This window comes from Sciurus carolinensis, chromosome 6 (assembly GCF_902686445.1).
Source record: "Sciurus carolinensis chromosome 6, mSciCar1.2, whole genome shotgun sequence".
Lineage (NCBI taxonomy): Eukaryota > Metazoa > Chordata > Mammalia > Rodentia > Sciuridae > Sciurus > Sciurus carolinensis.
The window spans coordinates 61,735,097-61,762,953 of NC_062218.1; the positions used below are offsets into that span (position 1 = coordinate 61,735,097).

General features: G+C 41.8%; 1 protein-coding gene across 2 annotated transcripts in view; it reads left to right on the forward strand.

The window, feature by feature from the left end:
- The window catches only part of Znf366 (zinc finger protein 366), a 65,920-nt gene that overhangs the window by 24,252 nt on the left and 13,811 nt on the right, over positions 1–27,857 (forward strand). The window contains exons 1-3 of one of the 2 annotated variants that reach the window (XM_047556803.1): positions 17,740–17,758; positions 19,321–20,672; positions 24,484–24,675. In XM_047556803.1, coding sequence (XP_047412759.1) covers positions 17,749–17,758; positions 19,321–20,672; positions 24,484–24,675 — 1,554 coding nt within the window. In that variant the 5' untranslated portion in view covers positions 17,740–17,748. Of the gene's footprint in view, positions 1–17,739; positions 17,759–19,320; positions 20,673–24,483; positions 24,676–27,857 lie in introns of those variants that run through there. The other variant, XM_047556804.1, reaches the window with a different exon arrangement.

A 27,857-nucleotide genomic window follows, 5' to 3' on the forward strand; every position in this document is an offset into this window, starting at 1 on the left:
TCTTTCATGCTGAATTTCCCATTATTTTCTACAAAATAACTGTGTTCTGTGAAAACTCAGAAGTTTTAGAAATTATAGGCAGTTCTGTAAACTCTGGATTGAAATTTATTCATATTTTGTTACTAAGTAATAGATCAAAATGGATTATTCCTTACCAGTTGAGACTCTCAGTAGAAAGGTGTTTTATTATTTATTTATTGACTCATTCAAATTAGTTTCATCTTAGGTCAGCCTCACCATTTCTTCTATAAGCAAACGTGAAGATGAAAACTTGAAGTATTGTCTTTTGATGGTTTTTGTCCATTTCCTAAACATACCATTGAGTGATGTCATCAGATGTACCATTTTTATAAGAAAGCCAGAGATGGTTAATGATCTAATAGAATCAACTTGTTATGGGAGGAGGAAGGAGAGAGAGACATTGATGGAAATCAACCAGAACCAATTCACTCTCAACCACTCAAAGTCAAAAAGTGTCAAGGAACAGAAAATGAGAAAGTACTTAAAAGAACTCTTCCTTTTGCAATGCCCTCCAAGGGAATATTCTTTACCCAGAATCTTCTTCTAGAGTCAGTCTTACAGCATTTAGGCTTGCAGAACAGGTCTATCAGTATCTTAATTGACTTTTCCTTACCATCTCATCAATTTGTCACCTAATTCTTATTCAGTTTAGATCCAACCATTTCCGCATACTTTTACATTGATTTTGAAAATGTCCTTGACACTTTGGTTTTAGTCTCTACTCACAAAGTGTCATTTGCATTAGGATGATTTTATTTCACAAATGAATTTTTCTCCTGGGTGATTTTGCCTTGGATGAGCCTTGGGCCTTGTGTGTCTCATTCCAGCCATTGTTGCAAAACAAATCTGTGAGACTCCTTGCATCTTCCTCTTAAATACATTAGTTTTTTCTCCATTTGTTGAAAATCTCAGAGTTACGATCTTGGTTATATTTGTGTGTGTTGTTTTCCTAAGTTTTAAATCTGAAAACTCTGTTTCCCTTATCATCCCCTCTACCCAGCTAAACTGTCTCAGAAAATTGCATGTTTATATAGAGAGAGTCTGTGTGCATGCACAAACTCTGGGACACACACACACACACACACACACACACACACACACAAACACACACACACACACATGCATGTGAAGATACAGTCCTATATTTTTGGCCTCAACATTTCTATTACTAGTGATTCTATGATAATTGAGTACTGGCATTGCTTGAAATTAAGCCAAAAAGTATTTTTAAAAATGTATCATTAGTGTTGTTCTTGTGTATTGCCTTTTGATGATTTTTGTCCAATTTTCCACTTTTGTCACTTTCATGATTGATTTATACAAGCTCTTAGATATTGAATAATATTAATTACAGTCATGCATTACTTAAAAATGATGATATGTACTGAGAAAGGCATGGTTAGTTGATTTCATCATTTTGCATACATCACAGAATGTACTTCCACATACCTGGATGACTGTATCATCAGGTGATATAACCTTGTGTAAACAATGTCATATATGTATGTGGTCCATCATTGACTTTAGTATGATAGGTTTAAGGCAAGTGTACACTAAAGCCCACTCCACCAAAGAACTGGAGCTTCAGACTTCAGACTACAAACAAAGCTGGTCCAATGTTCCCTACTACATTATTGTTGAACCAGTTGGGCAGGAGACAGACCTGGATACAAGGTTGGAGTTACATTCATTGAGGAAGAGCCCTTTTAAAAGTGGAAGAATAGAAGTAGGAGATAAGCTCTTGGAGGAAGGTAGCGATTGTGGTCATGGCAATGAAACTTACTAGTCTTTAAAAAAATCATTTATGTGACTAGAAATTGACATCTGTAATCTCTTCCAAGATCTTGAACTTGGGATGATTTTAGGGAATTTAGGGAGCCAATTTCTCCCCAAACTTAAATAATTTGAATGATTCAGTGAGGGGATCCCATGGGGGGCAAGCTTTTTCCAGACCCAGCAGTAATGGTATGGAGGTTAAAGACCTGGCTCACTGCTCCTGCAACCTGGTTCCTGGCAGGTGACACTGACTTTACATCTACAGAATGTTTGCCCCCTTTGCAGAGACCTTTCACATACTGTCCTTGTTTTTATCCAAACAATCATGTAAAGTGAGCAGGGCATCCCAGAGTTTCCTATTCTTTTTACGGAGTAGAGGGAAATAGAATCTCAGATTTAATTAACTTTCCAAACTCACTTAGCAATTGAGTTAATAAGCAAGATGAGGTGTGCAGTCCATCCAAAAGGGCGTTGTGGCTTAAGTCAAGGTCTACAGCAAAGAAACTGTCCACTTGGCCATTTAACTCTGACCTCCAGCAAGAAGTAACTTCCCCTCTGTGCTTTGATTTCTCATCTATAAAATGGGACCATGGCACTTCTTGCAGGATTGACATGAAAATTAAATGATAAAATATTTCATGTCCTTATTTCTTTTATTTGTTTGGAATTTTTTTTTGGCACTTTTTTTGCTTTTCTTTCTTTCTTTTCTTTTTCTTTTTTCTTTTTATTTTTTTGTGGTACTGGGAATTTAACCCAGGGGCTCTTAACCTTTGAACTACATCTGCATCCTTTTTTAAAAATTTTGTTTTTGAGCCAGGCATAGTGGCATATGCCTATAATCCTTACAACTTCGGAGGCTGAGGAATGAGAATCCCAAATTCAAAGCCAGCATCAACAACTTAGTGAGGTCCTAAGCAACTTAGCAAGACCCTATCTCAAAATAAAAAATAAAAAGGACTGGGAATGTGGCTCAGTGGTTAAGAGCCTTTGTGTTCAATCCCTGGTCCCCCAAAATAAATAAATAATTTTAAAACTTAAAAATAAATAAAAAGGATTGAGGATGTAACTTAGTGATAGAAAGCTTGCCTAGCATGTACAAGGCCCTGAGTTTGATTCCCAGCATGGAAAAAAAATTTTTTTGGAGACAGGGTCTCAGTAAATTTTCCAGGCTGGCCTTGAACTCGTGATTCTGCCTCAGCTTTCCACAATGGATTACAGGCATGAACCTTGTGGTTTTGACTGCCACTTTGAAGTTTACATAGAAGGAGTAATATAAACATAACCCTGACACTGAGCAGACGCTACATAAACCTAACTCCTCTTCATCATCTTGCTCACAAACTCCCCAAAACTAACCTGGCCTGGAAGCTTTCCTCTGAAGGGCCTTGTGTGGTTGTATAATCCCACTCACCCAAATGCCCTTTCCTATCATAGCATTTAAAGTGTAACTGGCATTGAGAAATATGACTCATTGTTAAAAAAGAAAATCCTCAATTATTAACCCAGTAAGCCATTATATAAGTGGGCTTGGCGAATGTTCACAATAGTTCATACGTAAATGTAAAAGATTGTTTATTGAAATAAAAGATTCCAGTCACAGGCCTGAAAAGAGTGCTTAGTGTGTCAGCAAACTACAACTTGCAGGCCAAACCCAGCCCACTACCTGATGTGTAAACAAGTTTTACTAGAACACAGGCACTCCAGCTGGCTTACAAGGTGACTCTGCTGCTTCCATTACAATGGCAGAGTTGAATAGTCTCAACAGACCGTGTGCCTCACAAAGCCAGAAATATTTGCTGCCTGACCCTTTACAATGAGAGTGTGCCAACCCCTGGCTATGTGACCAGGTTGTGTGACCTTAGGCAAGCCATTTATACTCTTTGTGATTCAGATTCCTTACCTATAAAGTAGGCCTAATAATAGTACCGATTAAATGTGGTAACTCATGTAAAAATCATGCATATCGTAAATCCTCAGTTAACAGTAGCTATCTTGATTATTGGTAATATCATTGATTGATGGCAAAGCTCTTTGGATAAAACACTCACCCTGGCCCAGCTCCCCCCGCTCTGCCCACAAATATCAATGGCATCCTTCCCTGCCACAATCATGTTTTCCTAAGATCAGCCATTTCAATGCCATTAGCTCTACTTCCAGGACATTAAAAGCATATTCTACCATTCCTCCACTCTGAGGAAGACATTTGGATCCATGTCATTGAATATTTTCCAATATTCTGTGTACCCTATCTGGAGAGGGGGAACTGAGTGAGGCATTTTGTGGGAATTAAATGTCAAGAGTACCAGCTGCTTCTTTCTAAAAATATGAGCTAGATATTCTAAAAGGTGTGAACCATCAATCAAAGTACAAGGGAAGATTTCACATTTAGTTGTTTGTTGTTAGAGAATTAAAAAAAAATTTTTTTTAAACAAAATGATTTGATAAATGGCATGGAAAGCCATTAAAGGAGCTGAAAAAATAATCTCCCTTAGCCTCCTATAGATGATGGGAAATGCTTTCTCAGCGTGAAGAAGTCTCATCCTGCAGTGTGTTCTGTACATAGAGGTGATTTCCAAGAGAGAAGTGAAAAGGAAAAAAAAAAAAAAAAATCCCACAGCCCAACCTTTCAGAAGTATCCTAGTCATGCAGAGAAACCTTCCCCTGCCCTCTTCCTCATTGACAAGTTTGGAAGGTTAGACAAGCCATCCCTGTGGGGGACAAATCCCATCTCAGCTTCTTACTAGATGTTTGGACAGGCTTTGGTGTGGGGAAGGCATCTGAAAGGAGGAAAAGGGATGGGAATCTGTCTCAAGTTCAAGACTCATGGGCAAATAGTGCACTTGTGACTCCACTGTTACCACCACCACCAGGGGAGAGCATGACCTGCTCAGAATGCTTCCTTTATGGATTACCAGACACCGCCTCCCCACCATTGGCCATTGCTTCATTAGTTTAGCCTTGGCATAGAGAAAAATATCCTCCTTACTCCACAACAACCTTAGCGGCCTGGGTGGGTGGTGGAAAGGGAGAGATGACTGAAAGTCACAGGGCTCTTTTCAGCAGAATGCCTCTGCTACCCTAACCTACTCACTTTCCTTATTGCATAAGCACTGCCATTTACATTCTATAGATTTTATTGAGCGTCTCCCTTCAGTGGTTCCCAGTCTTGGGTGACTGTGAAAGTCACAATGCCTGAGCTCCAGCCCAGCAGCCCTGAAGTAATTTAGGTCTGTGGAAGAGCCTGGGCATTGCATTTTTAGGAAGGAGGTGAGTTGTACATTTTGAACTTCCCAAGTGATTATAGACTGTTGGGACCTACTATGTGCCAGACTCTCTTCTATGGCAATAAAACAGTGAACACAGGTCAGGTGCCTGTTCTCGTGGAACTTATGGTTTAGTGGGGGCAGATAATAAATACGTGAATGACAAAGATACTTCTTTGATCAGTCTACAAGGAAAATAAAATGTAGGGCTATGAAAGAGAAAGCAGGGGGATGGAGAGACTCATAACTTTATGGAGTTCAGGGCAACATGATCAGGATGGTGAGTCTCCTTGTGTTTCCTGAGTCCAGATTCTGCAGGTTGATGGACCAGGGGAGACCCTGAATGGGTAGCCTAGCCCAGGTTGCTCATTGGGACAGAAAGCTACCTGGGAGGGGTATGCCTTACCCTCAGTGACTTGGCTCCGGAATGCCCCTACTTCCCTTTCAATCACTATTAAATGAATAGTAAATAGGGCACATCTTGAACAATCCTTTTTTTTTTGAAAAAAAAAAAAATATGTGTTTCCTCCATTAATGAGAACTTCTTTGACCACCCCATTAGGAAGTAATAGCCTATTGTTAGCACCAAGTACTGAATACAATTTCTGACTTGCATTATGATAACACTAAAAGCAAATTGAACCATACTTATGTATAGGCACTCTGCAAGATAATTAGTTCATTTCCATTGCTGAGGTGCATAAGATAATTAGTTCATTTCCATTGCTGAGGTGCACATTATGAGCCCAGTTTCATAAATGAGGAAGCCCACTCTGAAACATTGAGAACTTAGAATGTGACTTAGCTTTTTAGACCTTTTGGGTCTCTTCCAGCTGGGAGAATTTATGAGCCTTTGATCTTTCCCTGTTTTCCCAAGTAGATGCCTCCCTAGGGAAGGCGTCCATCTTACATATCATTGCCAAAGATTCCTTTCTCTCCCACCTGCCAGGGACCTTGCTTGTGGTAGGCAATAAACACAGCAGTGGTCAGTTTGTGAAGGCCAGCCGATGCCTCACAGTCACTCCTGAGCCCCTCCAGGAAGGTTTTCAGGCCACAGGCATCAATTTGCTGTTCACCAGCTCCTTTGTGTGTGACCAAAGACAGTAGCTCCAGGCTTTTTCCTCAAGACCCCTGGGGGAGTCCTCAGCAAGCAAGGTTAGGACTTCTCAGAGGAACCTCCAAAGCACAGGCATTTACAAATGGGTTCTGTGGGTGTTTGTACCCTAGAAAGAAAAGTTCAAAAACAATTAATTTTTGCCATCTGCCTCTTTTTTTTCTAATTAAACTTTCTAAAAACTGAAATTAAAACACCAAATAAAGAGTCATTGCAAGTCCTAGGCTGGGGATCATTATTCAATAAGGTAACCTTAGAATTTCAGGTAAAAGGATTCTGTAGATAAGGAGGTGAAAGATTCTACACAGAAAAACAAGTCCAGGTGAAGTTACTAGAAATCTTTGGAACAGTCATTTTGTTATAACATACACACGCGCGCACATACACACACACGCAGAATATGGTAATTTGGATAAAAGATGGTGTACTATGGCTTATGAATGGGTGCATGTGTGTATGTGTGTGTGTGTGTATGTGTGTGTGTGTGTATTTGAGATAGGAAGAAAGTGACTGTAGTAATATGTCATTGAAGACAAACTAATGCCAAAAATTGAGAAGTTATGATAATCTAAGGGAGAATATAACACCATGCAAAACGTAAGTTGTGTAATTATTACAATGTAATTGAAGAGTAATTAAATCTTCAGAGCTTTAAGCAGAGGTTCATTGTCTCTTCTTTCCTTTCTTTCTTTGCATTCTACAGAGGAACAATATAGCCCTCTGAGATCTTCCATGGCTCATCAAAATTACCCTGCCCTAACTCAGTGCAGAAGCCTGACAGCCCTAGCTTTTCAACTGGCCTTTGCAGGATTTGTAAGACAGGGTGCCAGAGTCCCAATCTCGTGAGGAAAACCCAGATTTGAGGGATTGGAGGTTGATCTGCAACATCAACAAATGCTCTGTAAACAATATGCAAATTCAACATAATGCTCGCAGAAATAAATAACCCACAGTGATTTCAGTGTTAAAATTTCCCACATGACAAATTAATTCATTTCTGATTCTGAACTAGCAACCAATGATAATATTAATTTACCAGATGGAGATACAACCTAAATTCATATGTGCTTCTAAAGCATCAAACAAATCTGTTTTACAAGCAAATATAGCAATGCCTGATAAGAGAATCACAACCAAGCAATTGCTATTGAATATGTTCATGGTGATCTGCGTAATGCAAGGTGCAAAGGGAGGGAGGAAAGTAAGAATGGCACCCTGCAGAAAAAAGCAAAACATGAAATAATCAGAGTGCATATAGGGGAAAACATGTATTCAATCTAGGGCTCAGTGGAGATGATGCACTAGGACTTGAAAGAGAAAGAGAATTGGGCACAGAGTAGGGAGAAAAGGTTTCCAGAAGAAGTTGAAGTGCAGCCTGGAAGAATGAGGTGGGTCAATGAAGAGACTATCCTGGATGGCTAACCAGTCTAAACAGAAATGCAGAGGTAGTAGTAGTTTGTTCAATGTAGGGAATGGCGGAAGTCTGATCTGATTGCTGTTGAGAGGATTTTTAGAGAGAATGGGAATAGAGTTAGATTTGGTTATAAAGAACTTTGAAAGTCAGAAAAGGAGTTTGCATTTGATTTGCTCTGTGTGTAAGGTAGAACTTGGAGTTAGCTACAAACCACAGACCTCCAAATACATTTGCTTAACTCAATAAAGAGTTTGTTTTCTCAAACAGCAGAAAGACCAGCACTTGTGGGCACAAGGGTCCCACAGTGGCACTTACCCTCTCTCTTTCTTGGTGGGAAGCTTCATGGTCCCAATATGGCCATTCTCCAGCCTCATACTTATATCCCAGGCAGAAAGAAGACAGGAAAGGAGATGGTGGATGAAATCTGCATGAGGAATGAATGCAAAAGCTTCCTCGGAAATCCTGAGCAGTCTTTGACTTCGTATTTCACTGGCCAGAATTATGGCACAGGGCAGCCCCTGATTGAAAGGGTGTCTGGGAAGACTAGTGATTTTCCTGGATACACTGTCACCACAAGCAAAATCAGAGTTCTGTTTCTTAAGGGAAAAGGAGAAGTGGACACTGCAGTAGCCAGCAGCAATCTCTACACACTATAACGAAGCTTCCTGAACAGAGAGTTACCTTAGAGAAAGTGATGACTTTTTTAAAGAGGGATTTGGCATTGGCACACAAGGAATTCAGAAGGAAAGAGAAGCTTCCAGGATAGATGGAGGTCATTGAAAGCAATCTAGGAGGAAGTGGTGGGTATGTGAACTAGAGTCCTGGATGTGATAATGGAAAGGAAAAGACAAGTTAGGAGTTATTTCCAAGATACCATGAAAGCAATATTAACTTAATGAATGGTCAAAGTGGAGGGTGATGGCAAATTGACTTCCTGGTACTTTTCTCTTTACTTCTATGCATAAAGTTAATATTTGGGGTAGATGGAAAGGTAGTTACTAGTGCTTCTTATTAAAGAAAACATCAAGAATCAGAGACATGTTGGAGCAATAACAAATCCTGGAATGTTATTGCATTTTAACATAAAAAGCATCTTACAGGTAGAAAAGGGCTAGGTTGGGTTCCAAGTCGGGGGATTCTTATCGGAATATGCTTCTTCTTGGAAACATGAGCTTATTTTTCCAGGGATATCTTCTAAACATGACAGATCATTAGAATAACCTCCAGAGTACATCTAGGCTTAAAAACAAAATGAGGGCTGAGTGTGGAGCTCAGTGGTACAGCCTTATGCCCAAGGCCCTGGCCTCAATCTCTAGCACCATAAAACAAGAAAAGAAAAGAAAGAAAAATATGAATCATTCCTTTTCATGACTAATCCTAACTAAATAAAGCAAGTATTCTGCATATCTGTTAGAATGGGGACAAAAAGGGAAGAGTAAAAAGGAATTCCGTAGAACTTTTGGGGGGTAGTTTTACTCAGGAGTTACTGTAAAGGAACAGAATAAAATTTTCTTAAGACTAGAAAATTATTGCAATCCAAAAATCTTTTAGAAATGTTTTTAAGTACCAGTCATGGCACAAGGCAGTGTAGTGGCAGAAAGGTATAGGGAAGGCTCCTACCCTGAAGGGGATCTCAGCATGTGGGAGGCAGTTTATTACAGCACCCCATGAGGAAGTTACTTCAAGGGCATGGACACACACTGTGGGAGCTGAGAGGAAGAATGGAGTAAGTTCATCTGAGGGCTGCAGCTTCTTGACATTTTATGGTTCAACCATGACACAAATGGGATGGGACTTCTAGTCTGAAAGGAGTTGTTAAGCAACTCAACTACATCAGGGCCCTGGGAAAGGAGGTGACATTGCCAGAGATCCAAGGGTCTCTTAGCACCCCAGAGCTCCTTCTTAGCATTGGGGTAGGAGTCAAGGAGAAACTCAGGGATGGGTGTAATGGAGAAAATGGATTAGTGGTATTTGCAGTGAGTGATTTTGTAATTACTGTGAATCTTTATACCGGCTCATCTCTATCTGAACTTTCAAGGTTGAGTGTAGTTTTTTTTTTTTTTTTTTATACACCTGGCTTTCTCAATTCAGTTAATCCAAGGTCACCCCCAGTTTGCAAGTCACAAAACTCTTCCTCTATGTCCAGAAAACTCTGATAGAGGCTAGAACACAGGGCGAGAGTGGGGAAGTTTTCTTTCTTCTCTTACATCCACAGGTATTCCTTCATCCTCTTCACTTTGTTCTAACTGACATTTTAATGATAAAAAAGTGAAAAGGAATGTTTTGAAAGAAAATAGTTTCATATGTCAGTCAAAGAAATGTAATTATGCTTTCTTGTTCTCTTGTACTTAGTAAATCAAGTTACCAGATCAAGATTCTTCTATTGTGGCTCCTACAACATCTTTCTCCACATCTGGTTGTCAGTTTGTCCCACCAGATGCTGAGTTCCTTGAGCTTTGTGTTTGGCTGACTAGACATTGTCCTACTGGCACCCAGGATAGTGCAGGCGTAAGCAGCACCCGAAGTGGCGTGCTGAGGGAATACCTCTGGGGAGGCTCCTTGCAGTCTGAGTCTTTGCTGTTCCTTATTATTATTCCCTTAAGGATATAAGCCTGGGTCATAAAGCTGTGCACCCAAGGAATAAATTAGGGTGAAATTTGCCTGAAGCATCCAAAAACTCCAGGCAGGAAAATCAAGTTATTCAATAGAATGCTTTGAGAGGACTCTTCAGTCTAATTTTGCCAGACTCTTCGCTAACAAAAGTCAGTATAAATTTTTTTTTTTTTTTTTTTTTTTTTTTTTAGTGTAGGTGTTTTATTAGCTACATCAGTCCCAGAGTATAAAAGTATAAGTTGGGAAAATCCACAAGCAAGTCTCCTTTCCACCTAGAGAATCTTACAACTGCAGGGGCACCTTCCTGTTGCTGCTGAAGTTGCTAACTGGACTCCCATGCCTTCCTCCCCCTAGCTGCACAGTCTTTCTCTCCAGAGGCAACCATGCTCTTACAAATACATGAGAGGAGGACATATATTTTATAAGTGAGGATATATTTTCTAAGAATGAATTTAGTGAGCAGAATCCATAGGAAAACTCAATATGAAGCAGGTAAATGAGTAGACCCTGAAATAAAAAGTGTAAGTGGGAGTGGAGAAAAGGTATCCAAATGAAGAGTATCATTCATATGAAGGCAGAAATAGTGCAGGAATTCAAACCACACATAAAGAAAGGGGTGGGTCCCAGATCCATCTACCTGTTAAGATGGGCACCTCCCAAAGCTAATGGCCATTTGCATGGAGTGCCACAGGGAACCTGCAACTGTTGCCCAAGTGAGACAGTCACAGTGATCTCCCCTTCTGGATACTGTTGGCGGGAATGTGGTAATGTTCTACTCTGTGGTGACACTCTGTCAGAGGCTCAGTGGCATTTGACCACTGTCACCTTGGAAAAGAAGCCTCCCACATTCCTTTATATTATTTCAGTGAAACAGGACATTCCACCTTTCAGTTCAAAGAATACAGCACACATCGGCCAAGGATCCTGAGCCAAGATGAAAGAGGTGCTGTATGTTCTGATATAGCACCGCCACGCCTTGGCTAAGCCACCTTCCTCGTTAGAGATGTCCTTGGCAGTTAATTTGGTGAGGTTGACTTGGATAGACTGGGACAAAACAAAGTAACCAGTTAGTCCTTCATTCAGGAAATACCAACATTCTGCTTGAGATCAAGGCACTAGAATATGGTATTTGTCAAGTAAATGCCCAAGTCATTATTGATTCCCAGCCATATATAAAGCACCAGGAAAGTTTCTGACTTTCTAACCAGATTACTTTAGAAATGTAGGTTCCCCAGGCACGCAGAGAGGTGACTAACAGCACAGGACCCTGCCAGTGAGTGGAACATCAAAGAAACATGACAGACTTCAGAGAAGTGAGGGATTTGCTTCCAGCTATGGTGGAAAGGAAGGTTTCACCTTGAAGTCTCCATAAAGCTCCCAACAGGGGAGGTTCTTTCTGTCTCTTTTTTGCAGAATCTTGCAGCAGTCTGGCTGATATATCTAAGGCAAGGTTTTAAAGAAATAAGGCAGTAGGCTGCTCAGGTAGGCCTCAGAGGAGAGAAGAGCCTGGTGGATAGAAGAACTCAGCATTGACCTGTGAGTTTCAAGATTCACAAACAAGTTCCTTTTTTATGGGATAACTCAATCAATCAGGCTTAGAGGAAATGAGGCACAAGAGCGATCTGGGGACCTGAGTATCAATACTAATCTATTGATTTACAAAGGGGTAAGGACATGTTTTCTAATGACCAAAATGATCTTGTCTACCAATGGCAGACTACTTTATAATTTAAAGAATGTTGGAGCTATTCTAGAAGATTGTTTACGGAGCATGAAATCAGGGACAAAGATTAGAAGACCCAAAGAGTAATTTAACATCCCACAATACTCTTGTTGAATAGAATACACACACACACACACACACACACACACACACACAATGCCAATATCTGTCATAGTTAACATCTCCCCATTTAATTCATACCATCAAATTTCTATAATCCCAACATACTCCTCTTTTATACCATACGCAAGTGATTGGACATGTTCCACAGATATGAACTTGTCTTATCATCTTAGCTATTGTTGAACATTTCACAAATTTCTTAGTTACTCTTTTAGTAATTACATGCAGAGTAGCATTTTGTGGTATATTTCTTTTGTATTTTAAATTTATATTCAGCATAATTCCTTATTTGAGTTGTGTGAACTTTGACAAGTAGAGTTGTGTAACCACTGCCACAATAAAAATACAAAACATTTCTATTATCTCCTTCCTCATAAAAAAAAAAAAAAACTGCCTTGAGTTTCAATTTTAAAATAGGTTCTTTTTAGACAGTGGAATGAATTGGACATAACTTTCCTATGTTCACATATGAATACACCACCAGTGAAACTCCACATCATGTACAACCACAAGAATGGGATCCTAATTGGAATAAGTTATACCCCAAGTATATATAATATGTCAAAATACATTTACTATCATGTTTATCTAAAAAGAACAAATTTTTAAAAAGAATAGATTCTTTTTTAAAGATGACCAACCTCATCAATTACATTGGTTCTGAACCCTTCTGCTTGCCAAAGGTCATATTTTTTTTTAGCCTTATCTACAATATGGTGCCATTTCCTGAGATGGACAAGATGAAGCTTTCTATATATGCATGTGTATATTTGCTTAGCTAGGAGTGAGTATATCAAGTTTATTTGATCTATGAACATAAAACAAAATTTTAAAAAATCAAGGCATATTCTAAGGGCATTTTCCCCCAGAGAAAGTTAGAGACAAATTCTAACATTCCAGTTAGAGGTCCACCAGGAGATATATTAGCTCTGAGGGCTGGGAAGAGAACTGCTAAGTCATATCTCCTGTGCATTTCCTTCCTTTCAATGGGCCACGAGGACAAAGATAACCCCGACAGGCCAGCAGCTGCTCCAGGGCTCAAGTCACTGTACTCATTCCAAATTTCTTTTGAAGAAAGTCACCTCAGTAGTGAGCACTTAAAAGAATAACTTATCTTTCTTAAATGGAAGCCACATGCACTTTAATGTATGCAAGTTAGTAGGCGAACCAGTCGTTCTTTTTTTATTAAGAGCTTCTTTAAAAAAAATGTAAAAAAGTGATATGTATCCATGCTCATTCAGGACATTTTAAACAATATGAAACACAACTTGACATGATGTCATGACTTAGTTGTATTTAGGAACTTTCAAAGAAGTAATTATGTGAATTCAATTGGCTATTTGGTGAACAAATCTCATCATCAAATAATATATTTTTGTCACCTAGAGGACTCAGACCACACCATGGGCTGACAGATTATTTTTTATAACGAGTTAGGAGGAATTTATTTTATTTGTAAAATAAACGGGAGCCAGGTCATCCAGAAGAGCCCTGCAGTCTGGCTACCAGTCACCTCTTCTTGACTCTACCACTGACCCAAGGAGTGACAAGGCAGGACATCCATTTTTTAAAGACTGTATGGCTCTATCTGCCAGATACATATAAAGACATTTCTATTCCTGCCAATCTCCAGAATTTAAGACTAAAGCATTACTTACCAAATGCTTACAGATGAGAAGCAAGTACAACTATGTATATATATATTAAGATGATTATTTTAAGCCATTAGAAACATTTAATTTTGTCTCAAAGTCTTCAGCTATAACACAAATTCAGAAAGAACCAGGTTAGCTATTAAAATTCCACTCCAAAGGAGCCTTAGAACAAGGTCCCTTTTATGAACAGGGAGAGGATAAGTTAGTCTATACACTCCCATCCTGCCTCCTTGTTATCCTCCCAGGCTTCTCACTTTGTTCTTCTTAGTGCTGCTTCATATCCTCCAGTTTTCCTTATCCTCACCTCCCTGCCTCATTCTCTGCTAAGGACAGAGCTCCAGGGTAAACCACATAATAAACCACCACGCTCAAGTTAAAAGGGAAGCAGAACCTCCTAAAATGCAACGTTTTCCTATAAAACATTGGAAAACTTCAAGGAATGAAGAGCACAGTTTCTTTCTTTAATGTGAGAGTGAATATTCTTTGGTGAATTTCAGGATGAACAGAAATCAATGTCATGGAGTAGAGATAAATCTGCCCCTGGCGTGCTGACTCACTGTGGCTCTTCTAATAGCATTTACTGGAATGACCTTCAATTCAAATGAGAACCACGAAATACCAGTAATTTTAACTGGGGAATATTATATTTTGGCGCAGTAGGTGAATTCCTAATTAAAGGGAATTATTAGAAGCATTTTCCCCAAGAACTAAATGTGGTTTCATCTAAGTTAGGTTTTGTACTTTTGATTAGTCTTTTTGGTTCAAACAAAAAATTTTGTTTGGATTTTAAAAATTCATTCTTTTCCTATTTCCTCATAACTAACTCCCATGAATAATATCTGTTAAGGAAAACATTCTGAGTTCCAAATAGCTCTAACACAGATCAACACAATATTTTCTTCCTTGAGTTATTTGCTTCCTGATTTATGGCCTATTGGGTTTGGTGGTTGCAAATTTAACATAGAAGGCCAGGGACTTTAGAATATTCTCTGACCATAGCAATGAAAATGTTTGATTCTTCTTTTCTTGCCTTCATTATTAGCACAAAGGGTGAACTAGGTTCCTTCTGGTGGAAGAAGGATGGTGATCACCACTCCCATTCTCAATTCAGGAGTCTTTCTATTTGCTACTGCCATTTGGTCTCTTAGGAATCTTTTCGGACTGAGTTACAGAACGAGTGGCACTCTGAGAAAGGCTCCTCAGCATTAGTAAGCCAGGATTTAGGGCTTATTCTGCATCTGAAAGGGAGTTAGAGAATGGTGTCCTTAGAAACCAAGGCGCAACAGCTCACACAAGGTCTCTGACTCAGATACTTCCCAATAACTATCCCAGAATTTATGAGGGTACGGATGATCTGATTGGGGACAATCTGCAGATGGCCAAAAGTCATCTGCAGTATAAATTATGTAAGAGAAAATGGTACATTTTAAGATATCACATGGGGACTTTCAAAACAGGAAGTACTCATTTCTTCTCTCATCCCAAAGCAGTTTTTGGAGCATCTACTTTGAGTCAGGCACATTCTGAGGACTGGAGATGCATTAATGAATAAAATAGACCTGGGACCTATCCTCACAGACCAGACAGAATTGCTTTGCCATGGTTGATCCAGCACTGTCCCAGTGTCTAAGACTCTGAGTTTCACAAATAGGCCTCCCGTCCCTAGGAAGGTGACTTTGAATATTAGATTGCGGCAATTCTTCAACTTCTCATACACTGGCTGAAATAGCTCATAAGAGCAGCTGGTCCCTTCTATTTCAACTCCCCACTCCCAGTCCGTTACTAATGTCAACGTCATCATAGGGAACACAGCCTCGGAGAAGGAACAGGGCTCATCTCCACCAGAATAAATAGACTTATTGTCTTCTTGGGTGTGTTTACCTTTACTACTGTGACAAGACCTACTTAGGATAAACGGGTGAAGTCTTGGTTTTGAACTTGCAAAGCAGAGGCTCAGATGCTGTCAGTGGGAACCAACAGCTTCAAATTGGAAACATACATGATGTCAGCCAGCATCAACCCACTGATCACTGACCCAATTCTCCCTTTCATACCACTCAAAGGCACCACAAAGTCTAGTTTTCAATACAATTTCTCATACACACTCGATTTTAAGTTTCCAACAAGCCTGCAGTGATATCCAAACTCCCATTTCACAGATGAGAATACCAGACCTCAAAATTAATTTACTCGATTTCTCACAGCTGCTAACCAAAGCCAGCACCAAGCCCAGCTCTCTGGCTCCAAACCCATGCTCATTCCACTATCCCACAGCTGTCTACTTCTAAAATTTCAGTTCTTCTTTCTCTATGTACATTGTTTCAACACAGCCTGTTGGGAAACTGTCTTATAATCTGCTGGTTTTCTCCAGGGCTCTGGAATCAGCCATAGACAACTGAAGGCTTTGAGCTACTCCCCTCCCACCTACAGGCTCTGCCCTCCAGGTTGTGGGTCTCCCAACCACATCCTTGTCCCCAAGCCTCTCTTGTCTCCTGCACAGGATTCCTGTGACTGTCAAGAATACCTAAGGATCTATTTTTAGAAATCAAAGGGAACACACGGAGGTTTTCTGGGAGTCTATTAATATTTTGTCTGAGCACACCCCAAATTTTTACTTGATTAATTTCAAAATAAGTTACCTCCAGAAAAAGATAAACTTTCCTTACTCTTTTTTTCAGCAGTTCCCATCCCCAATATAGGTTCCTTTTCTGGGTTTTGTTGTTGTTGTTGTTCTACCCTCTAGGGCTTCTCCTTATTACCTGGTGCTCAAAGTCAGGGATATTAATAGCTAGCAGCAGCCACAGTTGATTTCTCTCCAAGAAGGCCAAGGGGGAAGCAGCGCTAGTTCTCCTTGACCTCCTCTTGTGATTGGCAATGCTCCTTTAACATCATCTGCAGGCAGGGACTGCTGTTTTAAGGATCTGTGCAAATGGCAATCAGTGGATCCCATGCTTTTTTCAAACCTGAAGGAGATAACAATTTTATTCTAGGGCATTCAGACTACTACTTTAGTCATAAGAGAATCATCATACACACAAGACAGAAACTGGAAAATTAATTTTACAACATTTAAATAAGTAAGAGATTAGAATACACACATGTAGGCTCTGCACTTGGGGATGTAACTGTACCATTTATGTTACACACACACACACACACACACACACACACACACACCATCTCTGTTCAACAGTTTCTTTGCCTTGTCAGGTCAAAGGTGATAAAATAAAAATGCAAACACCAAAAATAAACATGCTTTTGAGATTAGTTTTACATTAGGAGAGTCACTGATATGTTAAAAGGAATCAATTAGTTAATTATGTCATAACTGATTATAAAAATATTAAACAAAGCAATAATAATGGGCATAAACTGAAATACCTTCTGTTTCAAAATCAGTGATAAGATTACTTTCCAACTAGGTAGCTTTCTAGTATAATATATAGCACATGGCATAAAGATATCACACATCATTAGCCATGAGTTTTTAAGTATCCCCTTAACAATAAAATACACAAGAGACTTGTTAAGTTTTGTCCCATATTCTAACATGAACCCTTTTCATTAATTCTCATATCAAACTCTAATATGAACTAGAAATTATCATTTCTTTTAATCAGATCAGAATAAAACAGAGAAGCAGCTTGCTTTTGGATGGCTGGGCTATGACAATGACAGACACTTACCACCAGGAAGAGTTTTTACAGTCTGAGCAGATTTTCATAGAAGGAACCTATGTTCAAAGGGGTTAGAAAGCCAACTGTGAAGAAAATGAAATTTTCCCTCCAGTTCGATAGGACATGTTCAACCCTGCCTGAAAGCCAATGATTTTTATAGATGACACAAACTCTTGGACCAGGTCCTCATCCTCTATAACTCTGTGTTAATTCAGGGATCAGCACCTGCTGCACTGCAAGCCAAGAGACCATCTAGTAAACATGGGAAACCATCAAGGACCCTCTGCTGTCCCCATCCACCTGCCTGTCCCTTCTGATGGCAGCAGTACCCCAACGCTCATTTGAACACCCACCATGCCCCTGGGTCTCATGATGCTAGGTATTTTCTTTTCTTACGGCCTTCATCACTTCCTGCAGTTGCCTGAGGTTGTAGTGGTAAACGATCTTGCTTCGTGATAAGAAGTTTAGGAGGAAGCAAGCCTCCCATTTGCTGGACACACAAACAGGCGCCCTTAATTACTGATCCCCAAACCTAAGGAAAGAACGACAGTCCAGGGTCATCTTCTCATTCACATAATCACAAAATAAATATTAATAGACACAATATTTTTTAGGATTCTGACCAATTGAGAACAGTCTTTAATAAAGCCCAAACATTCACATAAAAAGAGCATGTATTTTTCCCTCAATTGGACTATCTGTGCATGGACTTGGTAATCAAATATAAAAAGGCCCATTTTGCTTTAATTGCACTATAGTTCTCAAACCTCTCAAAAAGACAGATAAGCAATTTAGGAATATCTGGATACTTGTGAAAACTACATCTGTCTCACTGGGGACTGTAGAAAATCACAGGAAGCCATTGGCCCTCTCACTGTAGGACCCCAACCCACATTGACTGTTTTTAGCCATCCCCAGGGGCCAGAGCCCTGCATCACTTCAGGACTCTATCCTAGTCCTGTCTCCATTGGCTCTAGATCAGACCTTACAGCTGGTCAGGACGAAAGATTGCATGGAAGCCTCTGTGAGTCAAGGGGACCAACCAAACTCAGGGAACCTGGGGAGAGAAGACCTTCCCTGGGAAGGTGGAGTCAGTTACTAGTTCATTCCATTAGTATCCATGTGAGGAAGATAGGAAAATGGCAACAAGATCTGTGGAAGGCATCATGGCCCCTGGTCTGAACTTTGGCCCTGGCAGCTCTTTCAGACATGACTGACATGATCACCTGGATGTAATAACAGGCTCAGAAGAGAAATGTCAGGGACCATAGGAGTCACAAGGGCTGTGCTTTACTTTGACACCTGCATGAAAGGAGAAACTCAAATGCAGGTTTAGATTCATAACCTTGGAACCTTCCCCTTGAAGTTGCTTCCAATTGAAGATCAGAATACATATGATCTTATATGTATAAAGTAAAATGACTTTATAAGCCAGGTTGCCCAATATGCTTTTCCTTAAGCATGTCCATCTCATCCACTCCATATTCCTCGGCAGGGCAGCACACCTTGCTCAGAGTGGATTCTCCAAAATATTAGATATGAGTTCAGCAATATAGTTCTGACTCCTCCACTGAGTAACCGCGACTTGAGCAGGTCATTTCACCCTATCTGGGCCTCGGGACCCTCATCTTAAGTGGAAACAAAAACAGAGGAGTCCACTCCCTCCTTCTTAGTCTGATAGCTGGATTTACACTGAGTCCAGTATGATCCAGCTCTAAGGTCCCCCTCCGGAAGGCCAGTGTTTTTCACATTAGTAACTGGTTTGAGAGGAGAAAGAACCGTGGCATGTTGAACAGCCCTAGGATAAAGGAGGGTCAGTGTTAAACAAGTTTGCTCTTCATAAATTAGTACTGATCAGTAGCCAAAATCTTTAAGGGAAAAGAAGATTCAAAACAGAGCAAAACAAAAAAAACCACACAATAAGTTTCTTTCTCTTTAAAGGAAAACTGCCAAGGATGCAGAAGGAAATGAAGATGATCAAAGATGAGGACGTGCATTTCAACTTGGGTGTGAAGAGCACCCCCTCCTTTCCCCACTGCCTGCAACCAGTGGCTTCCCGGGGTAAAGCACCCCAAAGACATCCCTTCCCAGAAGCTCTTCGGGGTCCTTTTTCCCAGTTTCGGTATGAGCCTCCTCCAGGAGACCTAGATGGATTTGCTGGAGTCTTCGAAGGAGGGGGGTCCCGGAAACGGAAGAGCATGCCCACAAAGATGCCCTACAACCACCCGGCGGAAGAAGCCACCCTGGCACTCCACTCTGAGGAGAACAAAAACCACGGCCCTCCGAGCCTCCCTCTGCTCTACCCGCAGCCCCCACGTCCCAAGTATGACTCTCAGATGATTGACCTGTGCAACGTAGGCTTCCAGTTCTACCGCACCCTGGAACACCTGGGGGGCAAACCCGTCAAGCAGGAGCCCATTAAGCCCAGCGCAGTGTGGCCCCAGCCAACGCCCCCTCCCTTCCTGCCCTCGCCCTACCCCTACTACCCCAAAGTCCACCCTGGCCTAATGTTCCCCTTCTTCGTGCCCTCGTCCCCACCCTTCCCCTTCAGCCGGCACACCTTCCTGCCCAAGCAGCCCCCGGAACCTGAACCGCTGTTGCCCAGGAAGGTGGAGCCTCAGGAGAGTGAGGAGACCAAACAGAAGGTGGAGCGTGTGGACGTGAACGTCCAGATCGACGACAGCTACTATGTGGACGTGGGCGGGGCCCAGAAGCGCTGGCAATGCCCCACCTGTGAGAAGTCCTACACCTCCAAGTACAACTTGGTGACCCACATCCTGGGCCACAGTGGGATCAAGCCACACGCGTGCACCCGCTGCGGGAAACTCTTCAAGCAGCTTAGCCATCTGCACACCCACATGCTGACCCACCAGGGCACGCGGCCCCACAAATGCCAAGTGTGCCACAAGGCCTTCACCCAGACCAGCCACCTGAAGCGCCACATGATGCAGCACAGCGAGGTGAAGCCACACAACTGCCGTGTCTGCGGCCGGGGCTTTGCCTACCCCAGCGAGCTCAAGGCCCACGAGGCCAAGCACGCCAGTGGGCGCGAGAACATCTGCGTGGAGTGCGGCCTTGACTTCCCTACGCTGGCCCAGCTGAAGAGGCACCTCACCACTCACCGGGGCCCCATCCAGTACAACTGCTCCGAGTGCGACAAGACCTTCCAGTACCCAAGCCAACTGCAGAACCACATGATGAAGCACAAGGACATCCGGCCCTACATCTGCTCCGAGTGCGGCATGGAGTTCGTGCAGCCCCACCACCTCAAGCAGCACTCGCTCACCCACAAGGTATTCAGGGGCTCCCCACCCAGGGGCGGGGCTGCTGGATCTTGGGGGAGCCAGGAGGCCTGTGCTGCTCCCCACCACAGACGCTGAGGAGCTGTGCAACTCTGGGCAAGAGGCTTGCCTATCCTGAGCCCTGATGCCCTTCCTCACCTTCCAGTAGGAGAGAATGACAAGACCGTAGACTATCCATCAAGTCCTTTGCTCAGCTAGCCTTTTAGAGTCTAAGGTGGGTCCAGAAATAAACAATGCAGATCTTTGGAGAGGAGGGTGAGGAAGAACGAAGGAAACAGCTGGTTGCTTTACTGTCGCTTCCTACTTCCCAAGAATCCTTGATTTTTTTTTTTTTTTTCTGGTAACTTCATCTAGGGCCCTAGCATGAGTGTGTCATCAGTCCCTGATCAATAGGATATACCAGTGAGAGTCTCCTAGAGAATTCTTGTGGTCTTTTGCTACTGAAGCAGGACTACCTTTGGTCTGTTTACTGGATCTACCACAAAATCTGCAGGTGGCTCTGAGGGGAGCAGAGCTTGGCCAAGTCCTGAAAGGCCTGTGCTGCCTGGGTGTGAGCACCTGCCTGCTTGGATTGGTGTTTGTGGTTTGCATTGTAGGAGGCATGAGGAAACACCCTTTTCTGTTTGGTTTGTTTTTATCTTCCCTGGACTCAGATCTTCAAGGAGATACACAACCCAAGGGTCTATCTTCAGTCTGGTTTGCAACCAAAGCCCTGGAGTCATGCAGACTGAACTAAAACAAGTCCCTAGTGGCTTTCCTGAAATCTCACCCGGCTGAGCTGACTTGGGTGCTTTGAACTGCCGAGAAGGGAGTTTCGCCCTGCTGACCTCATTCATTACCCTTGACCTCAGTGGTTTCCTTGGCAGGAAAGACTTCTAGCAAGCCAAAGTTTTGTTAAAACATTCTTTAATTCTGAAAGGTCAGTGAAGGACTTTGCCCAGCCAAGATAATGCTTCTGCTCTGCTATAATGGGTTTCATTAGTTAGATTAGGACAAAACCGTGGGGCATTTTCTGCGTCTGCAGCAGAGATGAAATGTGGGGCTGCCTTGTGGGCTCTGCACAAACAGCTCCTGCCCTACAAAAGGCCCCCATAGATACCATCAGAGGGGAGTTGCCTGCCAAATGCAGGAACCACCACAAACGATCTACACCAAGATTCAGCCACAAAGAGGACCATTTGCTTATTTCAGGACTCCTGCATGTATGGATTCTGTAAGTGGGAGAAACATCTTGGTTTCTAAAATAAATTTCATTCGAAACAGGAAACAAATTGCATTTTAATTAGAGGCATCGGCAAAAAGTGAAAGGTCGTATTGAATTCTTGCTCTATGGCAGGTGCTTTACTTCTCATTTAATCCTTATTTACTTCTCAACAATTCTGAGAGCTACTCTCAGTTTGCAGATAAAGACACCAAGGCATGGGGAGGCCACTCAGGAATCCCTGACACCAATGTCTGAGTCTCGGACACTTACTCTCAAAATTCCCCTTTTCCATCCCTTCCCTCCCCTTGTCCCTCACCTCGACTCAGGCTCTCTTTCTGTGATTTCACCTGTCCTGTCAGAGATACATCAGCTTCTTTAGTTGCCCCAGAGTTGTGTCCAAGTTCCTTTTCCTTTGCCTTCTGTGCCAGCCCACATTTGAGGCTTACTTTGGACCTAGAATTCTCTCCAAAGTATCCAAGATCAGTAAAAAATAGTGACTTCTCCTTGGTCCTGGATCATAGCCAAGTTCAAAGAAAATCTTTTTTTTTTTTTTTTGATACCAGGGATTGGACCCAGGGGCACTTAACCGCTGAGCCACATCCCCAGTCCATTTTTATATATTTATTTGGAGACAGGGTCTCCCTGAGTTGCTTAGGGCCTTGCTAAGTTGCTGAGGCTGGCTTTGAACTCACAGCCTTATCCTTCTGCCTCAGCCTTCCAAGCCACTAGGATTATAGGTATGCACCACTGTGCCCAACCCAAAGAAAATCTTTTAAAATTTTTATTCATTTATTTATTTTTATTTTTTGGTGCTGGGGATCAAACCAGGGCCTTGGGCGTGCTAAGCATGCATTGAACACACTGAGCCACTCCCAGCCCAGAGAACATCTGGAAAAAAGAAAGATACTGTGGTAAATTTTGAAATCCATCAAGAAAATATTTTTATTGATTTCATAATTTTAAACTCACTGAATATACATTTTTTAAATTCATCTTTATAGAGGGGCATTAAAATTTAATCTTTAAAGGAGGACAATTCCTATATCTCCTTATTACCATTAATTCATATGCAACTGTAATCATTTAGACTAGAAAGTGAACTATAAAGAACCCCAGGATTCTCAAGACCTGTTGCTTAATCTTGAGAAGAGAAGCCTCCACCAGAAAAGAGCCATGGGACTTATTTATCTAAGGTTTCACAGCCAGTAAATAACTGGGCAGAGATCTGAACTCTACCCTTCAGTACCACGGGCTCACCAAAACTAAGGAGTGGTACCATCTTAACCATTTTCCAAGTTAAGTAAGTGAAAATATAGGCAAAGTCTGAGCTGAGATTGGAATCCTTTCTTTTGACCTAAGAAAGGATACTATACTATAGATTCCAGGTAATATGGATTTATAAGGTTTGTTCATTTAGAAACCTGTTCTTATCCTGTAAGATTTTTCATTTTAGTGCCATGGTCCTCTAAATGTTCCTTTTCAGAAGTCATTCAGGCCTGGTACAGTGGTGCATACTCTAGTCCCAGCTACTCAGGAGGAAGAGGATCACTTGAGTCCATGAGTTCAAGACCAGCCTGGTCAACATAGCAAGGCCCCAGCTCCAGGAAGAAAAAAAAAAGTGTCACTCTGAATCAAGATATCTTGCAAAGACCTTTTCAGGGAAACAACAGGTAGTGAGATTTAGCCAGTGGTCTGCTCAAGGTTCAAGTCCCCAGAAATGCTCTGAAGTGAGGGCATAGATGCTCAAGTATTCAAACCCTTCTCTGCAGATAGCAAGCAACTGGAAGACCTTCTGTCCTGTTTTCTAATTCAGAAAGCTGCCAAATTTCTCCATCAGAAGGAGCTGGATGAGGGGAGGATCCAAAACCATTGGTGTAGTTTAACTCAGCATGGCCTGAGGGAACCAGGGGACCAACTGTAGATCAAGTCATAATTGGTTGAAGTGAGGCTGAGTTGTTCTCCTGGAATTTTTGAGTTCATTAATATCAAGAGGACATTGTTTGTCATATGGTAAATGATATCAGTTTAAAAAAATTTTATTTTTTCATTACCGGAAAAGCCAGATTACAGACATATTCCACAGTGCTTTTGTCAAAATTCTACTAATCCCTTTTTAAAAAAAATTTAATTTATTTAAGTTGTTATAATTAACTATATATGACAGTAGAATGCATTGGTAAATCATACATAAATGGAGTATAATTTCTCATTTTCCTGATTGTACATATTGTAGGATCACATGGGTCATGCATTCATATATGTACATGGGGTCATAATGTCTGTTTCACTCTACTATTAATCCTTTTGAACTGTTAATGTAGCATTAAATACCCTAGTAACAGGAACAACAAAAGCGATAGTTTTCTTTTCCTCTACTGATCTGGCTAGTTTATGGTGTTCAGAAGGAAAAAAAAAAAAAACCTGGATTATGTGATCAATGCTTTTCAAGAAAATAATTTAACAAAACTGAAACTATACCTTTGAAAACTTGACATCTCTCACCAAGCTCTTTGTGGATTTATGTAGCAGAGAGAAGAAAACTTCATGGAAGCCTGTTACCTGTTAACCACTTATTTGTCAAATCTTGCCTCCTCACAGGGTGTGAAGGAGCACAAATGTGGGATTTGTGGGCGTGAGTTCACCCTGTTGGCCAACATGAAGAGACATGTGCTGATCCACACCAACATCCGTGCCTACCAGTGTCACCTCTGCTACAAGAGCTTCGTGCAGAAACAGACTCTCAAGGCGCACATGATTGTCCACTCTGATGTGAAGCCCTTCAAATGCAAGGTGGGCAGAAAGGGAGGGTCAGAGGATTGTGCAAATACCCAAAGAGGAAAAGACCCTGGGGACCTTCTTCTCTGTTTCATCAGTAGGGCTACTCAGAGTAGGTCCATGGCCATCCCCCTGTCCCATTCCCTACTCTGTCCCTCTTTGCACCACACCTTTGTGCACATTGGCCTTTGGCTGATCCCTGAGGATCCTGTCCTGGTTGTCTCACTGTGGCATCAGGGCCCTGGGGGGGAGTCTGAGGGTGGATGGCTTGTCTGGAGGATGGGTTGGTAAGGGATGGAGGTAATGTGGACAGCTCTTGTTCTAGGGTGAAGAACCAGGCGTGGCCCTCTTTCCCTTACCAGCCAATGAATTGAACATAGAAAGGAGTCAGAGAAGCTTCTAGCACAGACTTTTCTCCTTTCCCTTGCCTCTGCCTGCTCCCTTTCTGACACTTAGACTGAACCATGTAATTTGAAGACAGGCCTCCCAGAGAAAGGGATTCTGCAGGCTGATTTCTTTTCCTTTGGATATGGACTCAGTGGTGGGATCATGGCATCTTATGGTAGCTGCAGCATTATTTCCAATAGCTGGATATGAAATCAACCCAGGTGTTCATCAAAGGATGACTGCATGAAGAAAATGTGCCTTATATGCACAATGGAATGAAAAAGAATGAAATCTGGCATTTATAGAAACTTGGATGAGCCTGGAGCACATTATGTCAAGTAAAATGAGTCAGGCACAGAAAGACAAATACCACATGTCCTCACTCCTATGTGGAAGCTAAGTTGACCTCATAGAAGTACAGAGTAGCAGAATGGTTACCAGAGTCTGGGAAGGGAGGGAGGGGGATAGAGAGATGCTGATGAGGGGATCCAAAATGTAGTTAGGAATAAGTTCTGGTGTGTCATAACAGTAAGGTGACTAAAGTTAACAATTTATTGGATATGACAAAATAGAAGACAGGATTGTGAATGTTCCCAACACAGAATGAAAAATGTTTAAGATGATGGATATGCTAATTACCCTGATTTGATCATCACACATTGTAAATACTAATCCAAATATCACACCATACCCTATAAATGTGTATGATTATTATGTGTCAATTAAAATATTCTAAAAATAGAATAAAAGAAAGGGATTCTGATGCTAGTCCTTCAAAGGACCTCAGAAATGCTTCAGTGGGTTGGGAATAACTATGAACACAGTCATCTAAAGCATTTTTCACTTATTCCTAAATGCCACAAAGCATAGGAATGGAGCATCTTTGTTAAAAGTTTTGTGTCAGATTAACTTGGTTGGATTTTTATTTCACATATGAGAAAATGCATAAGCCAAAGATTTGTGAGGCCCAAGGCTCTGACTGATGTTCCTCAGAAGTGCTCAGGCTTCCTGAGGCTTCCCCACCTGCTAACCCTGTTTCCTTCTCCACTTCTAAGATGAGGAGTCTTGCTCACAATCAGGTAGTTAGACACTGTGTGGGCGAGTGTCATCCCGGTCACAAAGGGAAGGCTGAGCAAGAGAAGAGGGAAATGCCACATTTAGACTATCTGTAGAGCTCTTCTGCTTGAAATGAAACTTTTCCTTCTTTCTGTAACTGCATGTCTGATGAGATGTGGGTGACATTCTCCCTTGATCCATATTTCTAAAGTGGGGTTCCCTGCTTCTAGGGGACGCTGCTGCTTTCATCCTCTGCAGTGTGGCCCCCACTTAAAGGAACCCCCTGTGAAGTTGACTTCTTTCCTGTGTTGGCAACTCCTGGACGGGGTGAGGGGTCAGGAACCAGAGCTTCCCTAGACCATGTGGGCATTGTCCAGAGGCAGGAGAGGGAGACTTCTCCCCCCAACCCTTTTCCTGCCACCCACTTCTGTTTCCCCTCCTTTTCTCCAAGTTCCCAGTGGTTTGAAAGTCAATTTATGTCCACCTTGAGTCAGCCAAGTTAAGGGGGAGGAAGCAGCATGCAGGATGGACTACATAATTTTCAGGGCCCAGTGCAAAATGGAAATGAAACCCCTCTTGTTCAAACATTATTAAGAATTCCAAGACAGTGAAAACAGAGCATCAAATCAAACTCAGGACCCTTCTGAGTTGGGACTCCTTGCTGCACACCCATGAATCCAGCCCTGGCTGCATGAGCCAGTGGACTCCACAGAGTACCTCTTCTGTCTCTCCTTGGGCACATATTTGATTTCCTTCCCAATCCACTACAGAGTGCTTCACTTCCTACAGAGGTTCACTGTCTCCTACCACAGAGATGCAAACCGAGTCTCTTTGCCATTCTTTATTCTCTTTTTTGATTTACTCTTGGGCTTCAAGCATGAACTGTATTTTTTTAAATCTTATCAGGCTTCAGTGGAATAAAGTTGTTAAAATGTGAAGGGAGCCATTGCCTAATTTATCCCCTAAAAATATCCACACCTGTCCAGACCAACCATCTCATCCATTCTGATCAGGCAGTGGTAGTACCACCAAGAAGAAAATGCCCGAATGGGGGATATCTCAGTGGCAGAGCCAATCCATGCTGTGCTGAATGTGTGGGCACAGAGGGAGTTCTGCTTCTCCACCCTCAAAAGTGCTTGAGGATTTCTAGGGCCTAGAAGTATTTGAGATTCCAGAAATTCTCTTGGCTACCCATGCACAGAATACCACACAGAGAAATGTAGCCCAGCCCAGTGGAGGAGTGAGTCATTCTCTCACCCCCATGACAGTGTGCCGTACTTGGTTCAAAAGGTACATGATGGTCAGCTTCGTGGTTCAGAATTCTACTTCTCCTCCTCCCTGAGGTTTGATTAGGCTCTTGCTATCTGATCCACACTGTTAGATCCCATAAGAGAATGTTTACAAAGTGGAATGCCAGCTTTGAAAGTTTATACTTTCAATTTAGTTTATACTTCACAATGGGAGATGGACCTGGCATAGGATTTGGGCTGGTCCTCTGCAAAGGTCCTTTCTTCCTAGTGGGTACATTCTCTTAGGTGGCCAATTGTGAAAGAATAGGTTGCCTAGAAAGCATTATCTATTATTAGACAAAAAGAATTGAGTGTTAAAGGGCATTCTTGCCAAGCTTAGGTGGCCCTTCTACTTTCTTAAACATCTCCAAACATCAGCAGTCACCTCTACCCAGAGTCCTCTGTCTCCTGGAAAGTGCCAGAAGCATACTTCCAGGTTCTTCCTCTCCCCGTCCCCTATCCCTG